The sequence below is a fragment of the Lissotriton vulgaris genome, chromosome 3_1, assembly GCF_964263255.1.
Source record: "Lissotriton vulgaris chromosome 3_1, aLisVul1.2, whole genome shotgun sequence".
In the NCBI taxonomy this organism is placed as follows: Eukaryota; Metazoa; Chordata; class Amphibia; order Caudata; family Salamandridae; genus Lissotriton; species Lissotriton vulgaris.
Window position 1 is genome coordinate 1,253,253,272 of NC_141689.1, and position 17,736 is coordinate 1,253,271,007.

Here is a 17,736-nt window from a genome sequence, read left to right on the forward strand (position 1 = left end):
GGACACCACCACATCACTCGGGGACACCACCACATCACTCGGGGACACCACCACATCACTCAGGGACACGACCACATCACTCGGGGACACCACCACATCACTCGGGGACACCACGACATCACTCGGGACACCACCACATCACTCTGGGACACCACCACATCACTCTGGGACACCACCACATCACTCTAATACACCACCACATCACTCAGCCCAACCACATCAGCACTCAGCACCACAACAGCACTGTCCTTGCTTGCTACCAATAAGCATTGCCATAGCCAATAGGACTCGCATTAGGAAAGCGTAACCTAGTGGCTTTGTGAATAACGATGCTATTAATTTATATATTTTCAAAGCCAACACATATTAAAAAAAATTGTCATTTACAATACTAATAGCTCACACTTTCCTAATGCGAGACCTATAGCATTGCAAATGCTTGTTTACTCTGTGTTGTTAGCCAGGAGGCAAATCTGCATAAAGTGGACGGAATCTAGTCCTACTTTTGCGGACTGGCAGACATCAGTTCTTGCAGTCTCCAAACTGGATTTAGCCAGACAGGGAAGTAGCAAAGGGAAGGCATTCTGGAATCTTTTGCAACTTAGATGGGGATCTTAGATGACAATGAGAAATTGTCCCCCCCCCCCCCGGTCCTATGATTATGCTGTTAATACTCTTCTGGCTAAGCCGTGTGAGGTCAGGTATTATGGCCAATTATCGGCAAAAGTCAACTAGCCTTTGGATCTTGGTAGAAGAGGTATCTCAGTGGTTCCTTCATTCGATACCCAGGGTAGATCTGGTACTAGTAGGCGAGGCCCCACTCCAACAGCCTACTTTCCTCATTGTTGAGAGTGAGTACAGACTTCCAGGGTAGACATTGAAGTGAGATAGACGGCAAATGAGGACAATAAAAAAATAAAAAACAGCCCGTATTTGCAAACATGGCGCGCTTTTTAGGTCGAGCATTCGAGACCTTTTGTATATACTTTAGTATATACTTATATGTGTATGTACTTTGTGGGCTCTGGAGATCAGCCGTAGGACTTATCTGCTTCCTCTTTGTTTTTTTTCTGTTCAACTGACTCTATTTAACTGTCTTAATAGAAAACAACCAGTAGAGGTCAGTAAAATACCACAATTGCGCTCTACTTGTTCAACTGCCTCTATTTAACTGTATTGACAGAAATCGACCAGTAGAGATCAGTAAAATACCAGAGAATTGCTTTCTGCTTGTTCAACTGCCTCTATTTAACTGTCTTGACAGAAAACGACCAGTAGAGATCAGTAAAATACCAGAATTGCTTTCTGCTGAGGGACGTTCTTTTTTAAATTTTTCTGGCAACTGCCTCTATTTCACTTTCTTGATGTAAACGGCCAGCAGAGGTCAGTAAAATACCAGAATCACTTCAGCATTTTCTAGATTCAAGTCCATAGAAATTGTCTTCCAGGAGCACCCGTAAACAATATTTTTTTCAAATCTTGCCTTTACAGTAATATAACCACAGAAGGCCCTGATTGTATTGCAAAAGCTTGTTTAGCTATGTAATTCACCAATGGGGGTGGGCCACTTCTGTTCTAGTCCGACGCAATACTTACCTCAGGTATAAATTTTCCCAGGGTAAGTGTAGTTCCTGAATGTATTTGCTCAATTACGTCACTAGGACTTAACCATTTATCTGACAAATTCTAGGGGCTTGTTGGGCCAGCCCTTATCTCATTGACACGCCCCTACCTCCAAGGTGTACATTAAAAGGACAGTTAATAGCTATCAATAGATCTCTGCAATCTCATAGAACATACATCCTCGTATGCACCGCAGTAATTTGAAAATTATCATTTACATGCGTCTCGCTAATTGTGTGACTCTATTTTTTGTTTAAACCGTTATATTAGTTTCTATTTTCCTTCATTAAAAATGACCACTTAACCAAATTATTTGTAAAGGATAAACAGACATCCAGATCTCCTTTGCTCACATGATGAAGCACTTGTCAAGAAACTTGTCGAAGACAGTACTCTCGTTTGGGAACATTCTTCGTCAACTGACAGGTACATTCGGAGAAACGACTGAGCGTCCCAGCCCAAGATGGCGACGCTGGGAGAGGCCGAAACCCGGCCCGAAGCCGCCCCCCCTTGGACGACCGCGGAGCCTGGCACCGCCTCTCCTCCGCTGCCCTTCGTGTTGGGAAAGCAGGCGCAGCAACCTCTAGAGAAACAAGCCTGGTCCTGACCCCGACGGGTTCTGCTGTGCGAGTCCCTCTGCCTACAGTGGGCGGCGATAGGAGGCGGACCCGCCTGAGCTCCCTTCCATCCACTTCCTGCCGTCGCAGAGGAGTAGGCTCCTCGGTAGTCCCCTGCTCCTGGGCATGTCCGGCAGCTGCAGGATCCTCAGCACCCGCCTCCTGCTGCAGCTGCTCCGGGGCCGGGGCGCGGCAAGCGCTTGGCGGGGAAACTGCCAGGTACCGATTGTTGTTCATCCCGGGACCCTACCACTGGCATCTGCGGGCCTGCCCCTGATGCGATAGATTCTGGAGAGTTGTGGGGAGCAAGTGGTGATAACGAGCAAACTTTTTGTGGCTGAGCAGAGGGCCGTATCTGCCGCAGATGTAGTTTGTGTTCGCTGCATTGGTTATTGCTGAATACTCATGTTACAGTGAAAAGTAAAGTTTCGGCCCCTGCACGTGGGGGTCTGTTTCCATGAACATACAACCAGCACAGAAGCAATTTACCTTTATAGACCGAAGGTTGATCATTTCTTCACTTATTGGTATCATTCTTACTACTTCTTTTATTTGGAGACTGCTGATCGGTAACAGGGATTAAATGGAAGCCTGTTCGGGGCCAGCCACTGGACCGATTCGTTGTAAATTGTTGGACCAACAGCTTGGGCGTGACAGTGGCCTGGCACCTTATTTGTAAGAGCTCATCCTCTTTTTACTTCTGAAAGTATATATTATGTGGCAGTTCAGGACCTCATTATTGGGTAAGACAAGGCCAGTAATAACCCATATTTTTGGATTATTTGGTATAGTCGGCATTATCTAGCAAGAAGTAGATATTTCATAGTTTGATAGAAAAGGAATCCTAAAGCTATATCAATCAATCGGGGTTTATATTGCGCGCTACTCACCCGTGAGGTTCTCAAGGCGTTGGGGGGGGGGGGGTAAGCTCTAGATCAGTTAAAAGCCAGGACTTGATGTCCTTCCGGAATGTGTGCAGGGTTGGGGAGTGTCTGATGTTCACAGGGAGCTCGTTCCAGGTCTTGGGTGCAGTGTAGGAAAAGGCTCTTCCTCCGGCTTTGTTTTTCTGGATGCGGGGGACCTCTGCCAGGGCGATGGCGGAGCGGAGGTTCCTCTTGAGTACGTGGAAGGATACTTTCTTGTTGAGTTATTGGGTCTGATGTTGTTGAGGGCTTTGTAGGCATGGATGAGGAGTTTGAAGGTGACCCTCTTCTCGACGGGGAGCCAGTGGAGGTCGCGTAGTTTTTGGGTCATGTGCTTGTGCCGCTGAGTCCAGAGGACGAGTCTGGCTGCGGCGTTGTGGATGTTTTGGAGTCTGTGTAGAAGAGTTCTGTTGATTCTGGCATAGAGGGCGTTGCCGTAGTCAAGTCTGCTGGTTATGAGTGCGTGGGTGACGGTCCTTCTGCAGTCGGAGGGGATCCATTTGAAGGTCTTGCGGAGGCAGTTGAAACTGGTGGAGGCGTCAGCGTTGATCTGGCGGGTCATGGAGAAGGAGTCGTCGAGGATGATGTGGAGGTTCTGGGCGTGGTCTGTAGGGGTGGCTGGGGTCCCGAGGGCGGAAGGCCACCAGATGTTGTCCCAGGCGGTGGTGCAAGGTCCTAGGATGAGGACCTTGGTCTTCTCTGAGTTGAGCTTCAAGCAGCTGTCTTTCATCCAGGCTGCCACGTTCTTCATTCCTTCCTGGAAGCAGAGTCTGGTGTCTTCGGGATTCTTCATGAGTGAGAGGATGAGTTGTGTGTTGTTGGCGTAGGATACAATGCTGATCCCATGCTCTCTGACAATGGCATCAAGGGGGGCCATGTAGATGTTGAAGAGCGTGGGGCTGAGATATGATCCCTATGGTACTCCGCAGTTGATTTCAGTGTGTTCGGAGAGGAAGGGAGGGAGTCGGATTGTCTGGGTTCTACCCGAGAAAAAGGATTGGATCCAGTTGAGGGCGGCTCCTTGAATTCCCGTGTCGTGAAGTCTGGCTGCGAGCGTGCGATGTGAAATTGTTTCGAAGGCTGCATAGAGGTCTAGAAGGATGAGGGCCGCTGTGTGTCCCTGGTCCAGTAGCATGCTGAAGTCGCCAGTGGCGGCAAGGGGGGCTGTCTCGGTGCTGTGGTTGCTACGGAAACCAGACTGGGAGGCGTCTAGGATGGATTTATCTTCGATAAAGGCAGTCAGCTGGGCGTTTAGGAGTCTCTCAGTGACTTTGGCCGCAAATGGGAGGAGAGAGATGGGCCAGTAGTTTTTCAGGTCCGTGGGGTCGGCCAATGGTTTTTTGAGGAGGGGTTTCACCTCTGCCCGTTTCCAGTCGTCGGGGCAAATGCCGGATCTGAGGGAGGCGTTGATGGTACATCCTAGTTTGGGTGCGATGGCAGCGGCCCTTGTGGTATATGTGCGGTGGACAGGGTCCGTTGGTGCTCCTGAGTGAGTTTTCTTCATGGTCGTGGTGATGAGTTCCACGGTAGCGGGATCCCAAGACGTGACTGTCTGCTTGGCAGCGGCAGGTAGGGGGGTGGTGGTGTCTGGGGCTGGTTCGCTGAAGTTGTCTTAGAGGTCCTTGATCTTCTGATGGAAGTAGGAGCTGAGCTTGTCGCAGAGTTCCTGGGAGGATGTGATGTCTGTGGCTTTGGAGGCAGGTTTTGCGAACTGCTACATGACGTTGAAAAGTTCCTTGGCGTTGGTTGTGTGGGTCTAGACTTTGTCTTTTATGAAGGTCCGTTTGGTGTGTCTTATGCCCTGGTGGTATTCCTTCAGGGCACTCTTGTGTTTTTTCCGTGCTTCTGAGGTTTTCTGGTATCGCCAGGTCTTTTCTAGGCGTCTGCAGGAGCATCTGGCTTCTTGGAGTTCTGTGGTGAACCAGGCGGCCTTCAGAGGGTGTTGTTTGGCGTGAGGCGGAGCGGTGCAAGCTTGTCTGTGCAGCAGGAGACCCAGCGGTATAAATCCCTGGCTGTGGTTTTGGTGTCGGTCGTGGCGGTGGGGGTGTGTTGACGGAGAGTGGTGTTGAGGAGTTCCTCTCTGACCTTACTCCATTTCCGTCGTGGCATTTGTGGGGCGGGCTTGTGTGTGGTGGTGTTGAAGGTGAAGTGAACTCAGTGGTAGTCTGTCCAGAGTAGTGTGGCTGACGCAGTTGTTTTTTACTCCCGCAAAGATGGGGTCATGGGTGTGACCTGCTCTGTGGGTGGGTGTGTTGACGAGCTGCTTCAGTACTAGGTTGTCGAAGTCAGTGATGGAGTCGTGGTCGTTGCCTTTGTCGAGTTGAAAGTTCAGGTCCCCGAGTAGAATGTAGTCTGTGGAGGTAGGAAGTAAATAAGTTTGAAGTAAACAATACTTTAGTTTGTCTAGGTACCATTGAGGTAGATTGGCACTCTCCCTTTTCCATGGAGGTCAAGGTCTACCTCCTACGAAGCCCTCCGGGCCTGAAATGTGTCAGATGCGTTTTTCTCCAAAGTTTTATAGATGAACGTCATATTTTTTTAGTGGGTATTTAAAATCTGGAAAGCTTGTCTTCTAGTGGATCAAACTCTGAAAGGTTATCTTAGTGGGGTGGGTATAGTTATAGTGCATGATGAAGTAGATGGCAAATGAATTGTGTTCCAAGTAGGGCTAGATCCTCCTGTAAAGTATCAGACTTTCATGTATATTTAGGTATGTTCTCTAGTGTGGTAAAGTCTAATGTACTAAATTAAATCATATGCATGCGCACAACCGTTTTCCAACTGGAATAGTGTTAGTGAGTATCAATTGTTAATTACCAATTTAAATGAATTTTAGGTTGCTCCCAGGGTGAGGTTTTCCGTCCTGTAAACGTAGAGATAATCAACACAGTGGTGTGCTTCCAATGGACTTGGTTGCAAATCCCTTAATGGGGCACTCCTGTAGTAATCAATAAAGCTTCAAATGTTCAATATAACTTGAATTTTATTCATTCATTATATTCTTGGAATTAATTTTTTCTTTCACATCTTTCTCAATTTCATATGCACATTACTTTTCACCTCACTCCATAATAAATTGTGTTTTCCACATCACTTCATGAAATAATTTTTTGTTCTCCAATGCATTTCGAGCATGATATGCTCTTCCTCAGGGAGTGTACTCTAAACAAGCATTTACAATGCAATGGTCTCTGCATTATTAAAGGTAGAGCTATTGGTATTGCTCATGACTTTTTTTTTTTTTTAAATCATAAATAAATAGCATCGTCATTTACATTGCCAATAGCTTAATCGTTAAATAAATGGCATTGTCATTTATAATGGCAATAGCTTAATCGCTCGCATATGCATGACCTATTGCATTTACACCCACACAGAGCCACACACACACAGAGAGCCCCCCACGCAGAGTCATTCACATAGAGCCACCCACACACACAGAGCCACCTACACAGAGCTACCCTCACACACACACACACACACACACAGAACCACCCTCACACAGACAGAGCCACCCACACATAGAGCCACCTACAAAAAAAGCTACAGACACAGAGCCACACACACACACACAGAGATCCCCCCCCCCCACACACACAGATCCCCCCACACACACCCACACACAGATCCCCACACACACACACAGAGGATGGGCAAAGTCAGAGAGACGTTTTCATTTTCTACATTCATGCCTCTGTATTTACACCGTCTAATGTGTAAAGAAAAACCTGAAGAATAATTTTGTACATTCGATTCGCACAACCAACACACAGGGCCACTGACACTATGCAACAACGGAAGGTTTAATTATGTGGCAAGGTTCGCTAACTTATGCGAACAATAAAAGTCACATTATTCGGCACAACGTGGCATATTCTGTGTCACTATTGTACTTTTTTGAAACTTTAACAAACACTGCCTCGGCAATATTTTCCTTTCAATAGTACCAGTTTACAGCCGGAGTATAAAAATAAAATGATGATCAGCTAACATTTGCATAGGGTCTACATCTTTGGTACTTACTTTGAGGTACCTTTTAATATATTTGAGCTAAAAGCAACTTTTTGGGGGTGTAATGTGCAATTCATGCAGCGATGCCTGATGATTTGGCACATGGATAAATAAATATTTATGCAGAAAACAATGCAAAAGCAGAAGTGCATCATTTCAGTGGAGCCGCCTGTATGTCTGCAATCAAAACGACAAAGCACCTGTTTTGAAAACTGAATGCTGGCTTTAAATTGGGCAAAAATTCATAATAAAAAAAACATCAAATATGGTCATGGTGTTGTTAAAGTCAATGAAGAGCAAACAATTGGTTTATCACCACTTCCACGAGTCGACGAGCGCAAAGGAGAAATCAACGACTCTGGCTGATGAAGCACGCGTTAAGAATGCACCCTATACACCACTATTTCGGTTTAAGTGTGAAGAGGTGACTCCTCGTGTCGTGTTTGCAGCAGGATACTGACAACACAGCAGAACAGCCTCAATATTACATGTAGATGCTTTACTGCTGTATTTCTTTAACAATGTGTCTTCGTGTCATCAAAAAAACAATGCTAAAGCGGCTTTCAGAAACTTTCAGGAAAAAAAAAACGTTTAATTTTTGCATGTCTCTTACCTCTTCTTCGTGGGCCTCCCCGATGGCTGATCACTTCCTGGGAGACACAGACATGGGACGGAGCGACTTTTGGAGGCAGGCTCGGCTCTTCCCCTGGATGCCGACCGAGAGCGGGATGTCGGTCGGCGAGTGGGTGATCTCGAGCGAGATCTGGACCTCCGAGCAGAGGAGCGGGGCCGGTGAGGCGATGGGCTCCGTGTTCTCCTTCGGGGAGATGGGCTGCCGCGCCTTCCGCGGCTCCTGCTCGGTAATCGTGAACGCCGTCCTCGACCTAAAAACAATGTACCAGCACCCTTCTTCCGGAGCGTCTGTCTGTGATCGAAACTTGAATGCTGCAGCACTTACTGCACGTGATGTCCCGCAATTGCCGCCAGTGTTAGGCACTTAGACCAAAGACAGAATAAGAGCATCCCTCTGGTTAATCACGTACAACACCGAAATGAGTGGCAAATTGACCACACTTCAAATATAGCAAACTCTCACGGTATAGCGAGCTACCCACCAGACAATGAGCTTGGCACTTCAGAGATAGAGTGCTCTCTTCCTTGTAGTCACCACAGGCTCTGTGTAGCCTCTGGCAGAGGTCCCTTGCCCTGCAACCGGATTACTCTAGGCGCCATGTAGACTGTGCAGAGCTCGCCTGCAGCCTTTAGATATTGCAAGCTCCCTGCAGTATCATATAGAGCTCATGTTTAATCCTGCTACCTATTGTTATTGCTAGTTCCTCCCAGTGTATCCTACTACCTGTAGTAACTGTAGCAAGCATGCAGCATCAGAAATTCTGACCTTTAGTGTTTACAGGCTCCCTGTAGTCTATTGACAACGCCCTCATCCTGCAAGGTGTACCCAATGTAAGCTCCTTGCAGCCCCCTGCAGAGCTCCTTCATCCTGCAATCTTTGGTACCTACAGGCTCCCTGAAGAATAAGGAAGAGCTCTTTCATCCTGATACCAGTAGTCGTTGCTAAGTCATGTGGCCTCCATGCCTGCAGCACATGGCATTGCAGCCCTCTGATTGGGCGTGGACTCACCACAGACCCCCCCCACCCACCCCAGCCGGGACCTACTCACAACCCTGCTCTGTATGGACGCATGCAGTGGAAAACCGGGGCCGTCATTTTATTTATCTAATTAAGGGCCCTGGGGTCGTGAAAAAGTGACCCTGCAGCGTGGGCGTGAACATTGATTTGTCCCCCCCAAAGTCAGCGCCGCTGGGCCGGACTGAGCGCATTATTCCAAACACCCCCGTGGTGTCCCCACCCGGACACTGGAGCCTTGCAGCAGAGACACCGGGCCACAGGTAACGCTTCATTCATCCCAGAATACTTGCAGGCAGCGCTTGGCGGACTCCAACCTTCATCCTTGCAATGACGCTATTAATGAAGAGCCAACATGCTGACAGGCAACTGACGGCGAGCAGCCCACTCTCTTTTACTAAAAATCGAGGGGAAATTATGTAGCACACTGAAGTTATCTATACAGCACTTTACACAGCAAATAATGGGACAGGCATGTAAGATACTTTTTTTTTTTTTTTTTTTAAACCTTTATTAGAGCAAAAACCATACAGCAGTGCACATACAGATTGGTCACGAGATACAAGGCACAATTCAAGAGTCGAAAATAGATGAGAAAGCTCTCCACAATGGGCAGGCCACATTACAATCGCAGGTACGGGTCAACATATGAGGCAATGAGCATTGTACAGCAGGGTCAAGTTACAAAAAGAAAGGGGGGAGTATTACAGCCGATAGGATCCCAGCATAGTATAGCACACAATGTACAGCATCAGTAGATATTAAGAACTCTCAGCACTCAGTGATAATCCTAGGGATGCACATAGTAGTAAATGCACAGCGGATAGTAGCATCCCGGAACCCCCCAGGTATCAGAAGCCAGCATCCGTCGCAGATCTCTCATGACACTCCGGCGCAGGTAGCACGCATAGTAATCAATCATATCTCTCCATAACAGTAACGCATATTCACCAGGGATGCCACCCCTCACACCACGCTATCCTGGCTATCACCATCCGAGTCCGCCCGCTGTGCGGCCTTGGTCAGCCAGTAAGTCTGCAGTGGACTCCAGAAGTCTCTGGGTCTACACCGCACAGGCATCAAGTCAGCGTATACATTATATTGATCCTGAAAATATTCTATATCATCCAACCATTCCTTAAATTTCGGAGCTCTGCCTCTTCCCCACCTACAGGCTATCCTTCTTTTCGCTAGTAATAAAGCGATATCTGCAAACCTGCGGTAGGTCACCGGAACTTCCTTCGTGTATCCCAACAGCATAACCAGGGGATCCAATGTCACAGCCTCCTCAGTCATGATTTGCAGTACGTCATAAACCTGAACCCAATAGTCACGTATCTCACTGCACTCCCAAGCCAAATGAAGAAAGCCAGCTCCCTCCGCCCGACACCGAGCGCACCTGTCATCCTCTGCCAGTCGAAATCTAAACTTCCTAGCTGGTGTGTAGTATAATCTCTGAACAAATTTATAATGTATTATCTTTAGCCGGCAGCTAGATGAGATATTGGCAGTAATGCCACAGGAATAGGTCCACTGCTCATCAGTGATATCAACGCCCAATTCAAGACTCCACTGTTCCCGCGCATGACTGACCGGAGTCACTCGCTGCGTTCTAATGGTGTTGTACAACTTCGAAACCAGATGTCGGCCATCAGACACCAGCATATCATGCAGTGGCAGGGCTACCCCCGGTTCATCCGGGAACTGTGGAAGCAAACCACGGAGCCCCTGCCGGAGCCGTATGTAATAAAAAACGTCTAAAGGAGAGGGTCGTTTCCTCACGGAAGAACTGGTCCCTCGTACGAAGAGTACCCTCGAGAAATAGGTCACCCCACGTGGATAGCTTGTTTCGCTTGCACATGTTTTGACACCCCGTTTCCTGCAGCAGCGACAATTTGGGGTGATATGTAAGTGGCATCGCCGGCGAGTACAACACCGTGGTTCCCAAAACCTTTGCAATACGAGTCCACGCATCTATCGTGCACGTCACCGTGGTGGCCGGCATCTCCACATCACTAACTTTCCCCATTACCATGCCATTGAGTGGTATGGGATGCACAATCCATTCCTCAGCAGCTATTTGCGGCATAAAGGGCGTGGGCCGCATCCAATAATAGGCATAGTGCGCCTGGGTGTTCAGATAATAAACCTCAAAATCCGGGACATCAAACCCCCCTTTGTCATAAGGCAACGTAAGTATGGACCATTTCAACCTCGGTTGTTTGCCCCCCCAAAACAATCTAAGGAGTTCCGACCTAAGGCGTTTAAAAAAATAGGTGCCGGGGTGGTATGGGACACTCTGAAACAAGTACAAGAAGCGCGGGAGTACCACCATCTTCACCAGTGAAGCTCAGCCCGCCATAGAGAGCGGCAGGGACATCCATCGCGTGACATTGTCAGCCAGCTTAGAGATAGATAATCCGTAATTGAGCCTAATCGTCTCTTCTCTATTAAGTGAGATCACTATACCCAAATAGCGAAGATCGGTATCACACCATTCCAGGGGATAATCCAGCTGGAATCCCTCAACAGCCGCCGTGAGTGGGAAGAATTGTGATTTCTTCCAGTTCATGTGCACACCAGATATTCCCCCAAAAACAAGAAGCTCCCGCAGTAGCGGATTCAGATTCACCTGTGGGTCCTTTACATACAAGGTGATGTCGTCCGCGTAAAGTGACACACCTATCTGGCGCTGAAAGCAGTTGAACGCACTATGTTTATATAATTGCCTGATTCGACACGCCAGTGGTTCTATTGCGATGGCAAATAACAGTGGGGAAAGAGGGCAGCCCTGTCTAGTACCTCTCGTTATAGGCAATTGAGGAGAGCGAGTTCCGTTAACAATCACTCTGGCCACAGGTCGGGTGTATAGCAATTTCACCCACGCAATAAATATTTTAGGAAAGCCCATTCTCTGCCTTGAAAATGGGATCTAACAGTACTGAGGGGAACAATCTCCAGGGGGGCCGAGGTCTATTGAGACCCGGCATCGTCACGACAACCCTAACTGGGTAGTGATCTGAATAAGTTCTGGAGAGGTGCTCCACCTTGTGTATCCCCATGCTAAGCCCCCGCGACAGAAAACAATAGTCCAATCGCGCCCAAGTACGAGCATGTGTCGTGAAGTGTGTGCCTTCTCTACTGTCAGGGTGCGCAAAACCTCCAGCTATCTACCAATCCAGCCTCCTCCAGTATGCCCCTTAAGACGTCTCTCGCTTGAGTGTTATATTGGTTACTCCCGTCAGACCTATCCGCCACAGGTCTCAGTGCTATGTTAAAATCACCGCCCCATATAATATGTGTGGCGTCTATGGCAACGACGTGTCCCCAGAGGCTAACAAAAAAATCAGGAGTGTCAACGTTGGGTGCATAACAGTTCACAAGCACAACAGTATCTGAACCAAGCCTACCCCACAATATCACATACCGCCCACCAGGATCCAACTTCACTCCCAGCTCCTGGAAATTAAGCGTTTTTTTGATTCACACAGCAGTCCCTCGAGCATAGGACGAATATGATGAAAATTTCCTAACGAGGGCCCAATGACTAGCGAATTTAGGGTCCACCCGTGGGCGGAGATGTGCTTCTTGTAAGAAAGCTATCTGCACCTGATGTCTATCCAAGTACGCAAACACATTCCTACACTTTCTGGCATCGTTAAGACCCTGCACATTCCAGGACATGATTGACAGTTTATCCAGCGTGATGTCAGCCATTATATATGTTACAAACCATCACCGCAGACCCATCCATGTGCACAAACCGCCACCCAGGCGAAGAGCATCTTAGCAAAATAACATTATGCAATCGCATCCGTGTCCAATCAATACCACAATCATACCTCATGATCCCCCCCCTCCCCCAACTCGATAACACCCATCTATTACACATCGGCCCCACACTGCCGCAGAGCACAAGTCCACAAACTGGAACAGTGCGAGCAATGCAGACTGCCTAAGGCGAGGGCCCACAACATACCACCCAACGAGCACCCAGCAACATCCTGCCACCCAACGGCAGCAGGGGCGGACCTGAGCGCAAGGCACAAGACCTTCCCATAGCATGATAAAACAAGGGAGGTCTGTCACGGTACAAGTCCGTCTAAGCCCTCGGTCCAGAGAGTCAGCCATGAGCATAGCAGTGTAGAAAACAAAAAAATAAAAAAAAACAGTCCTAAGGGACCATCGCACTTCAGTACAAGTGCACCCTCCCGCCACCCACCTGAGCAACCCCAACCTGCCAGGACCCCCAGTCCTACATTACCACCGTAGTCCAGTGCTCGTCCAGTGTCCTCTGGCAGTATGCGACAAGTCCATCTTGCAGTCCTCCGCATCGGAATCAGACAAAAAAATAAAAGGAGAGGGAAAAGAGGGGAAAATGACGGAGTCCCCGAAGTACACTTTACAGACACCAAGCACTCAGTGTTCAGTCTCATTCATCTTCGTTGGCCGAGTGGAAACCTTCCTGTTCATCGTCTCCATCTCGTCGTCCCGCTGCACGCTCCCTCCTTAGTCGCTTCACAAAGTCCTCCACCTGTTGCGGGTTTGTAAAGAAATGCTGCTTCGCCTGGTGCGTCACTCTCAATTTTGCAGGTTACAACAGGGCATAGTCCACCTGCAGCTCTCTAAGCTTCTTTTTGACGTCAAGGAACTTACGCCTCTGTTCCTGTACCACAGGCGTGAAGTCCGGGTAGATGGAGAAGTTGACCCCTTCACATGATAGAGTGCGGGTGGCGCGAGCCGCTCAAAGAGCCGCGTCTCGATCCCGGTAGTTCAGAAGACGGGCGATGATCGGTTGCGGCGGGGTCCCAGTAGCAGGCCGCGGTCCAAGGGAACGGTGTGCCCTCTCCACTATGAATTGCTTGGAAAAGGCTTCCGGGCCTATCACTGCCAGCAGAATCTTTTCCACGTAGGTCTCCGTCCTACCCACAATGGTCGTCTCCGGCACACCCACTACGCGTATAATATTGCGACGACTTCTGGCCTCCAACTCCTCATTCTTTGCAGCTATGACCCGAAGCACATTGTCCATTCGCGCAAGTTGTGTTGTGTGGGCAGCCGCCGTGTCATCATGGTCAGATATACGTTGTTTGGCCGCTGTAATGCGTTCCTCATGAACGTCCAGTTTTTGCACCTCAGCATCCATTTGCGACGACATTTTGTCCACCTTGTCCACTATAGTGGCAAACCCCTGCCTCATTTCCTGCATCATTTGCTGAAAGTCAGGGGCAACAGGCTGGGAAACAGCATCAGATACAGCAGGGGGGGAGCGGGAGCCCCCCGCGTCCTGCGCATTTCGCAATCCTCTCTTGGCCGCCATTGAGTCAAATGACAGCTTCGGCTGTTTATTGTCCGGTTTACCCATGACCGGTCGTCCGCAGCAGCCCAAGGCAAGCACTGGGACACTGTTGTTACAAAAAACGGCCACCAGTCACAGGATAATGCAAAACCTCCTCCGTCCTCTAAGCACTCACCGCATGAAGGAAGATCAAGGGAAATCGCAGCATGCAGGTAACACCAACACCAGAGATGGAGCACACAAGCTGTAGTTCAGTCCAAGGGACAGCCAGCAAGGAGAGGGGTGGGGGGGTCGTGATTGACAGCAGCAGTTTTCTCCGTGCGCACCCCCCCCACTTCAGAAGCAGGTCACCAGTGCTGTAGCTATGTAGATGATCACCAAGCCTGTCGACCCCCTTCCGCAGCCCACTCCCCAGGTGACAGGAACACAGGCCGCAGGGTCAGCAGGAACAAAGTACAAACAGCGGCACGCCATTTGGCAGTCACAGCAGGTGGAAAAGTGCCCCGCAGCACTGCTGCATCACCCCAGGCCGGTTGCAGATAAATAGCAGAGTAGCCTCCTCATTATACGCCAGCAGTGTCCTCCGCTAGATCCACTAGTGGAGGGTGAAGACAGCACCGTCCTCAATGAGCGTCCTCGGTCCCACGCAGAGTCAAATGATAGCTGCACCGGTGTATAAAGGGCTCGTGCAGGGACTGCAGACAAAACTCAGCGCCGCTTCCAGCGCCCGGGATATCAATTCCGGCAGCCAAGCGCGAGCCAGCCAGGGGCCAGGGGCAGCGGTTGTCACCCGCAGTAAACAGGGGCACGAGCAGGCACAATACCCCGCCTCACCTGTCCCGCACAATGGCCGCCAGTCCACATGGCCGCCGGAGCCAGCCGCCACAACGTGGCTTTATAGGCGACAGCCGTGCAATGTATCACAGCGCCCCACCACTCGCACAGGCAGGATCTCCGCCAGTCGTCCTCTCGCCCCAGTGAGAAGCACCCAACGAGCAGCGCCGCATCTGAAGACTCCACCGGGAGTGCACGCAAAGGCCCACTCGCTTCGTGGTACGCCGCGGTCTCACGTAGATCGGCGGCCTGGCCAGCAGCATCAGGCGTCTCCAGGTCACCTCCCGGTCAGATCTGCCACCGGCTGTAACTCCGGTCAGCAGCGTCAGAGACGAGTGAAACTTGAACCGAAGGTGCACCAGGATAGGCTCAAGTGAAATTCACGGACAGAACGAGCACAGGTGGTGGTAAAGTAGGATAAGTAGCGGATAAGGTCTCCAGGCTGCAGGCGCCTCACATTAGTGCGCCCATGCTGCTAGTGCGCCCTCTAGCGCCCCCAGGCATGTAAGATACTTAAACTGCAGATATGGCGTAACGGCAGGGGTTGACCACTTTGGAGCCGGGGAACCAGGTTCGAGTCTCTACAGGCACGCTCAACGTCCTATAATTCGGGGCAAATCCCTTCATCTCCCCGTACTTAACCGAAAGCAAAGCGCTGCGCACAGCGACTAGAAACCGATCTTGTGACCACAGTCGAGAAACACCAACATTTACAGTTAATAACACGCTGATGCACTTTTTATCAAGATTTATACAAATATGAATTTTCAGGGGGAGGGAAGCCCACACGCATATCATTTAGTAGCGCTTGTGTAAATACTGTAATAGGCATTTTTCAAGCTCCTAGAAACTGATTGGGGCTGTCAGTGTTTGCTGTTCAGACAGAAGAGCTGTTGCTAGTCAGGGTCAGAGTTCAGGTTGAGTGCATTGCCGATAAGATTGCCAGAAATGCCATTGAATGGGCACAGATGTCTGGGTGGGGGCCTTGGAAGGGGAGAGGGGGGGCTGAAGGGGGGTACTGCACGACTGTCACTTTGTACAGAGGAGATATAATTTTTGAAGTGAAAGTTTGAAACCACTGACTTTGCATTTTCAAAAGGCACTGCCTGAGCTAATGTCTGACGAGTTCAGGGTGCAGGATTCGGTGGAGAGGCCTCGGCATAACCCTCAGGCGCCGGAGTGCGTGTCAAGTCTGCTTCTAGGTTTTAGGAATGATTTCGCGCTAACTCTGCGTCTTTGACCTAAAGAGGGCAGCGTATGGGGCAGAGACAGTGCGTGTCACATTTATGTTACAATCACATTTGTTCCCGTTAAAGCTATATGTGGCTGTTGTTTAGGTGGTATTAAAATAAGTACAATGGGTTAGGCAAGAACTGTGGAATAAGTCGCTAATAATTACAAGGAAGAGGTCAGTTCCAAATGTCCACTGTGTGCGAAGGCAGATGCATTTCCATAAGTGGACAGCCCTGCAGGCAGCTCCAGTTGGCCGTTCGATAACTCCTCTGCAGGAGGAGGTGATAGTTATTGCACCTTTTAAAATCCAGAGGGACCTCTTTGTGCAACGGGGAGGGATCTGAAAAGATCGGGCTGCTCATAATGAGAGCCTGCAGGCTCTAAATAGACCCCTTTTTACAGAGCAGGGCTCTTTAATTGCACAAGCTCTCCACTTTTGTATTTGGCTTTGCCGTGCTGACCTCTATGTTTTGGAGTGTCACCGGATCTCTTTTGCACCTGTGGGAGCCACCGTCTTATAGTTCTGCTTGCATTCAACATCACATTTTAGTGCAAATTAAAGCGAAGAAATGGAATGCACTCGGGCTTGGGGCTGTTCGTGCAAGGAAGTGAACTTTCGCTGTTCTTTCATTACACAACGCCTTGGAGTGAGTTGTGAAGATTGCAGGATGAACACAACTGTGTGCTCTGTGCTTTTGTTTGTAACAACGCCTTTCGTTGCAAGTGTTAAACAAATATCCAGTAATCATGCATTTAAGTAGAGCAGGCAGGGAGGGAAGGGATCACGTGTGGTGGCTCCCCAGTGGATCACACTTGTGGTGCCTCAATATGTGTTCGGTGCACACTGCAGGCACAGACTTAACTGGTCATTGTGCAAAGCGCGGGGATTGCGCATTGAGGGCTCGACTGGTGACCCGAGGCCCATTTTCACGTGCCCGCTGTTATGTTTGCTCACTATGATTTTAGCACTTTACACACCTGCAGCGTTGTTTTCTTCGGCATTCAGCAGCATAGTGTGCAATGAGACTGCTCTAAGAGCCCTGTGGGGTCGTATCCGAGGCTGATGACAGTGGGGAGACCGGCCGAGGGAGAGACCCGCAGCAGGAAGAACGGCGAGAGTGGCAGCGGGCGACCCGGGCCCCCTGTGCTATGCTGAGGGCTGTGGGCGGCGGCTGCCGGTGCAGTCGCAGCTTGGGGCGGCTCCAGGTTCCCTCGCAGTCTGCGCTCCAGAGCTGGCTGAACCAACTTGGTGCCAAGGGCTCAGCGTAGCGGCGAGGAGGAGCAGGATTTTGGCTGGATATTAGTCAGGGCCAGCGAGGCTGTTCCTGCAAGCAAAAACAAAAATAAAAAACGGCGGGCCAAAGCTCCGAAAATTTTCGGATTCGGGGGTGTGTTTGGCCGTCCCCAAAAGGGGCGGAGCTTAAAAGTGGAAAGAACAGAACCAACACGCCCCCGAATTCGAAAGAGACGGGGCTAAATTGGAGTGACCCCCTTCTCCTCCAATGGCTAGCCTCCGCTTAGGAAGCAAGCCAATGGATGAGAGAGGCG

General features: G+C 49.6%; 1 protein-coding gene across 1 annotated transcript in view; it reads left to right on the plus strand.

The window, feature by feature from the left end:
* Window positions 1-2,079: 2,079 nt before the first annotated feature.
* Window positions 2,080-17,736, plus strand: part of GRSF1 (G-rich RNA sequence binding factor 1) — a 484,726-nt gene continuing 469,069 nt past the window's right edge. The window contains exon 1 of the mRNA XM_086961766.1: window positions 2,080-2,459. Within this exon, the coding sequence (XP_086817892.1) occupies window positions 2,367-2,459 (93 nt within the window). The 5' untranslated portion in view covers window positions 2,080-2,366. The remainder of the gene's footprint in view (window positions 2,460-17,736) is intronic.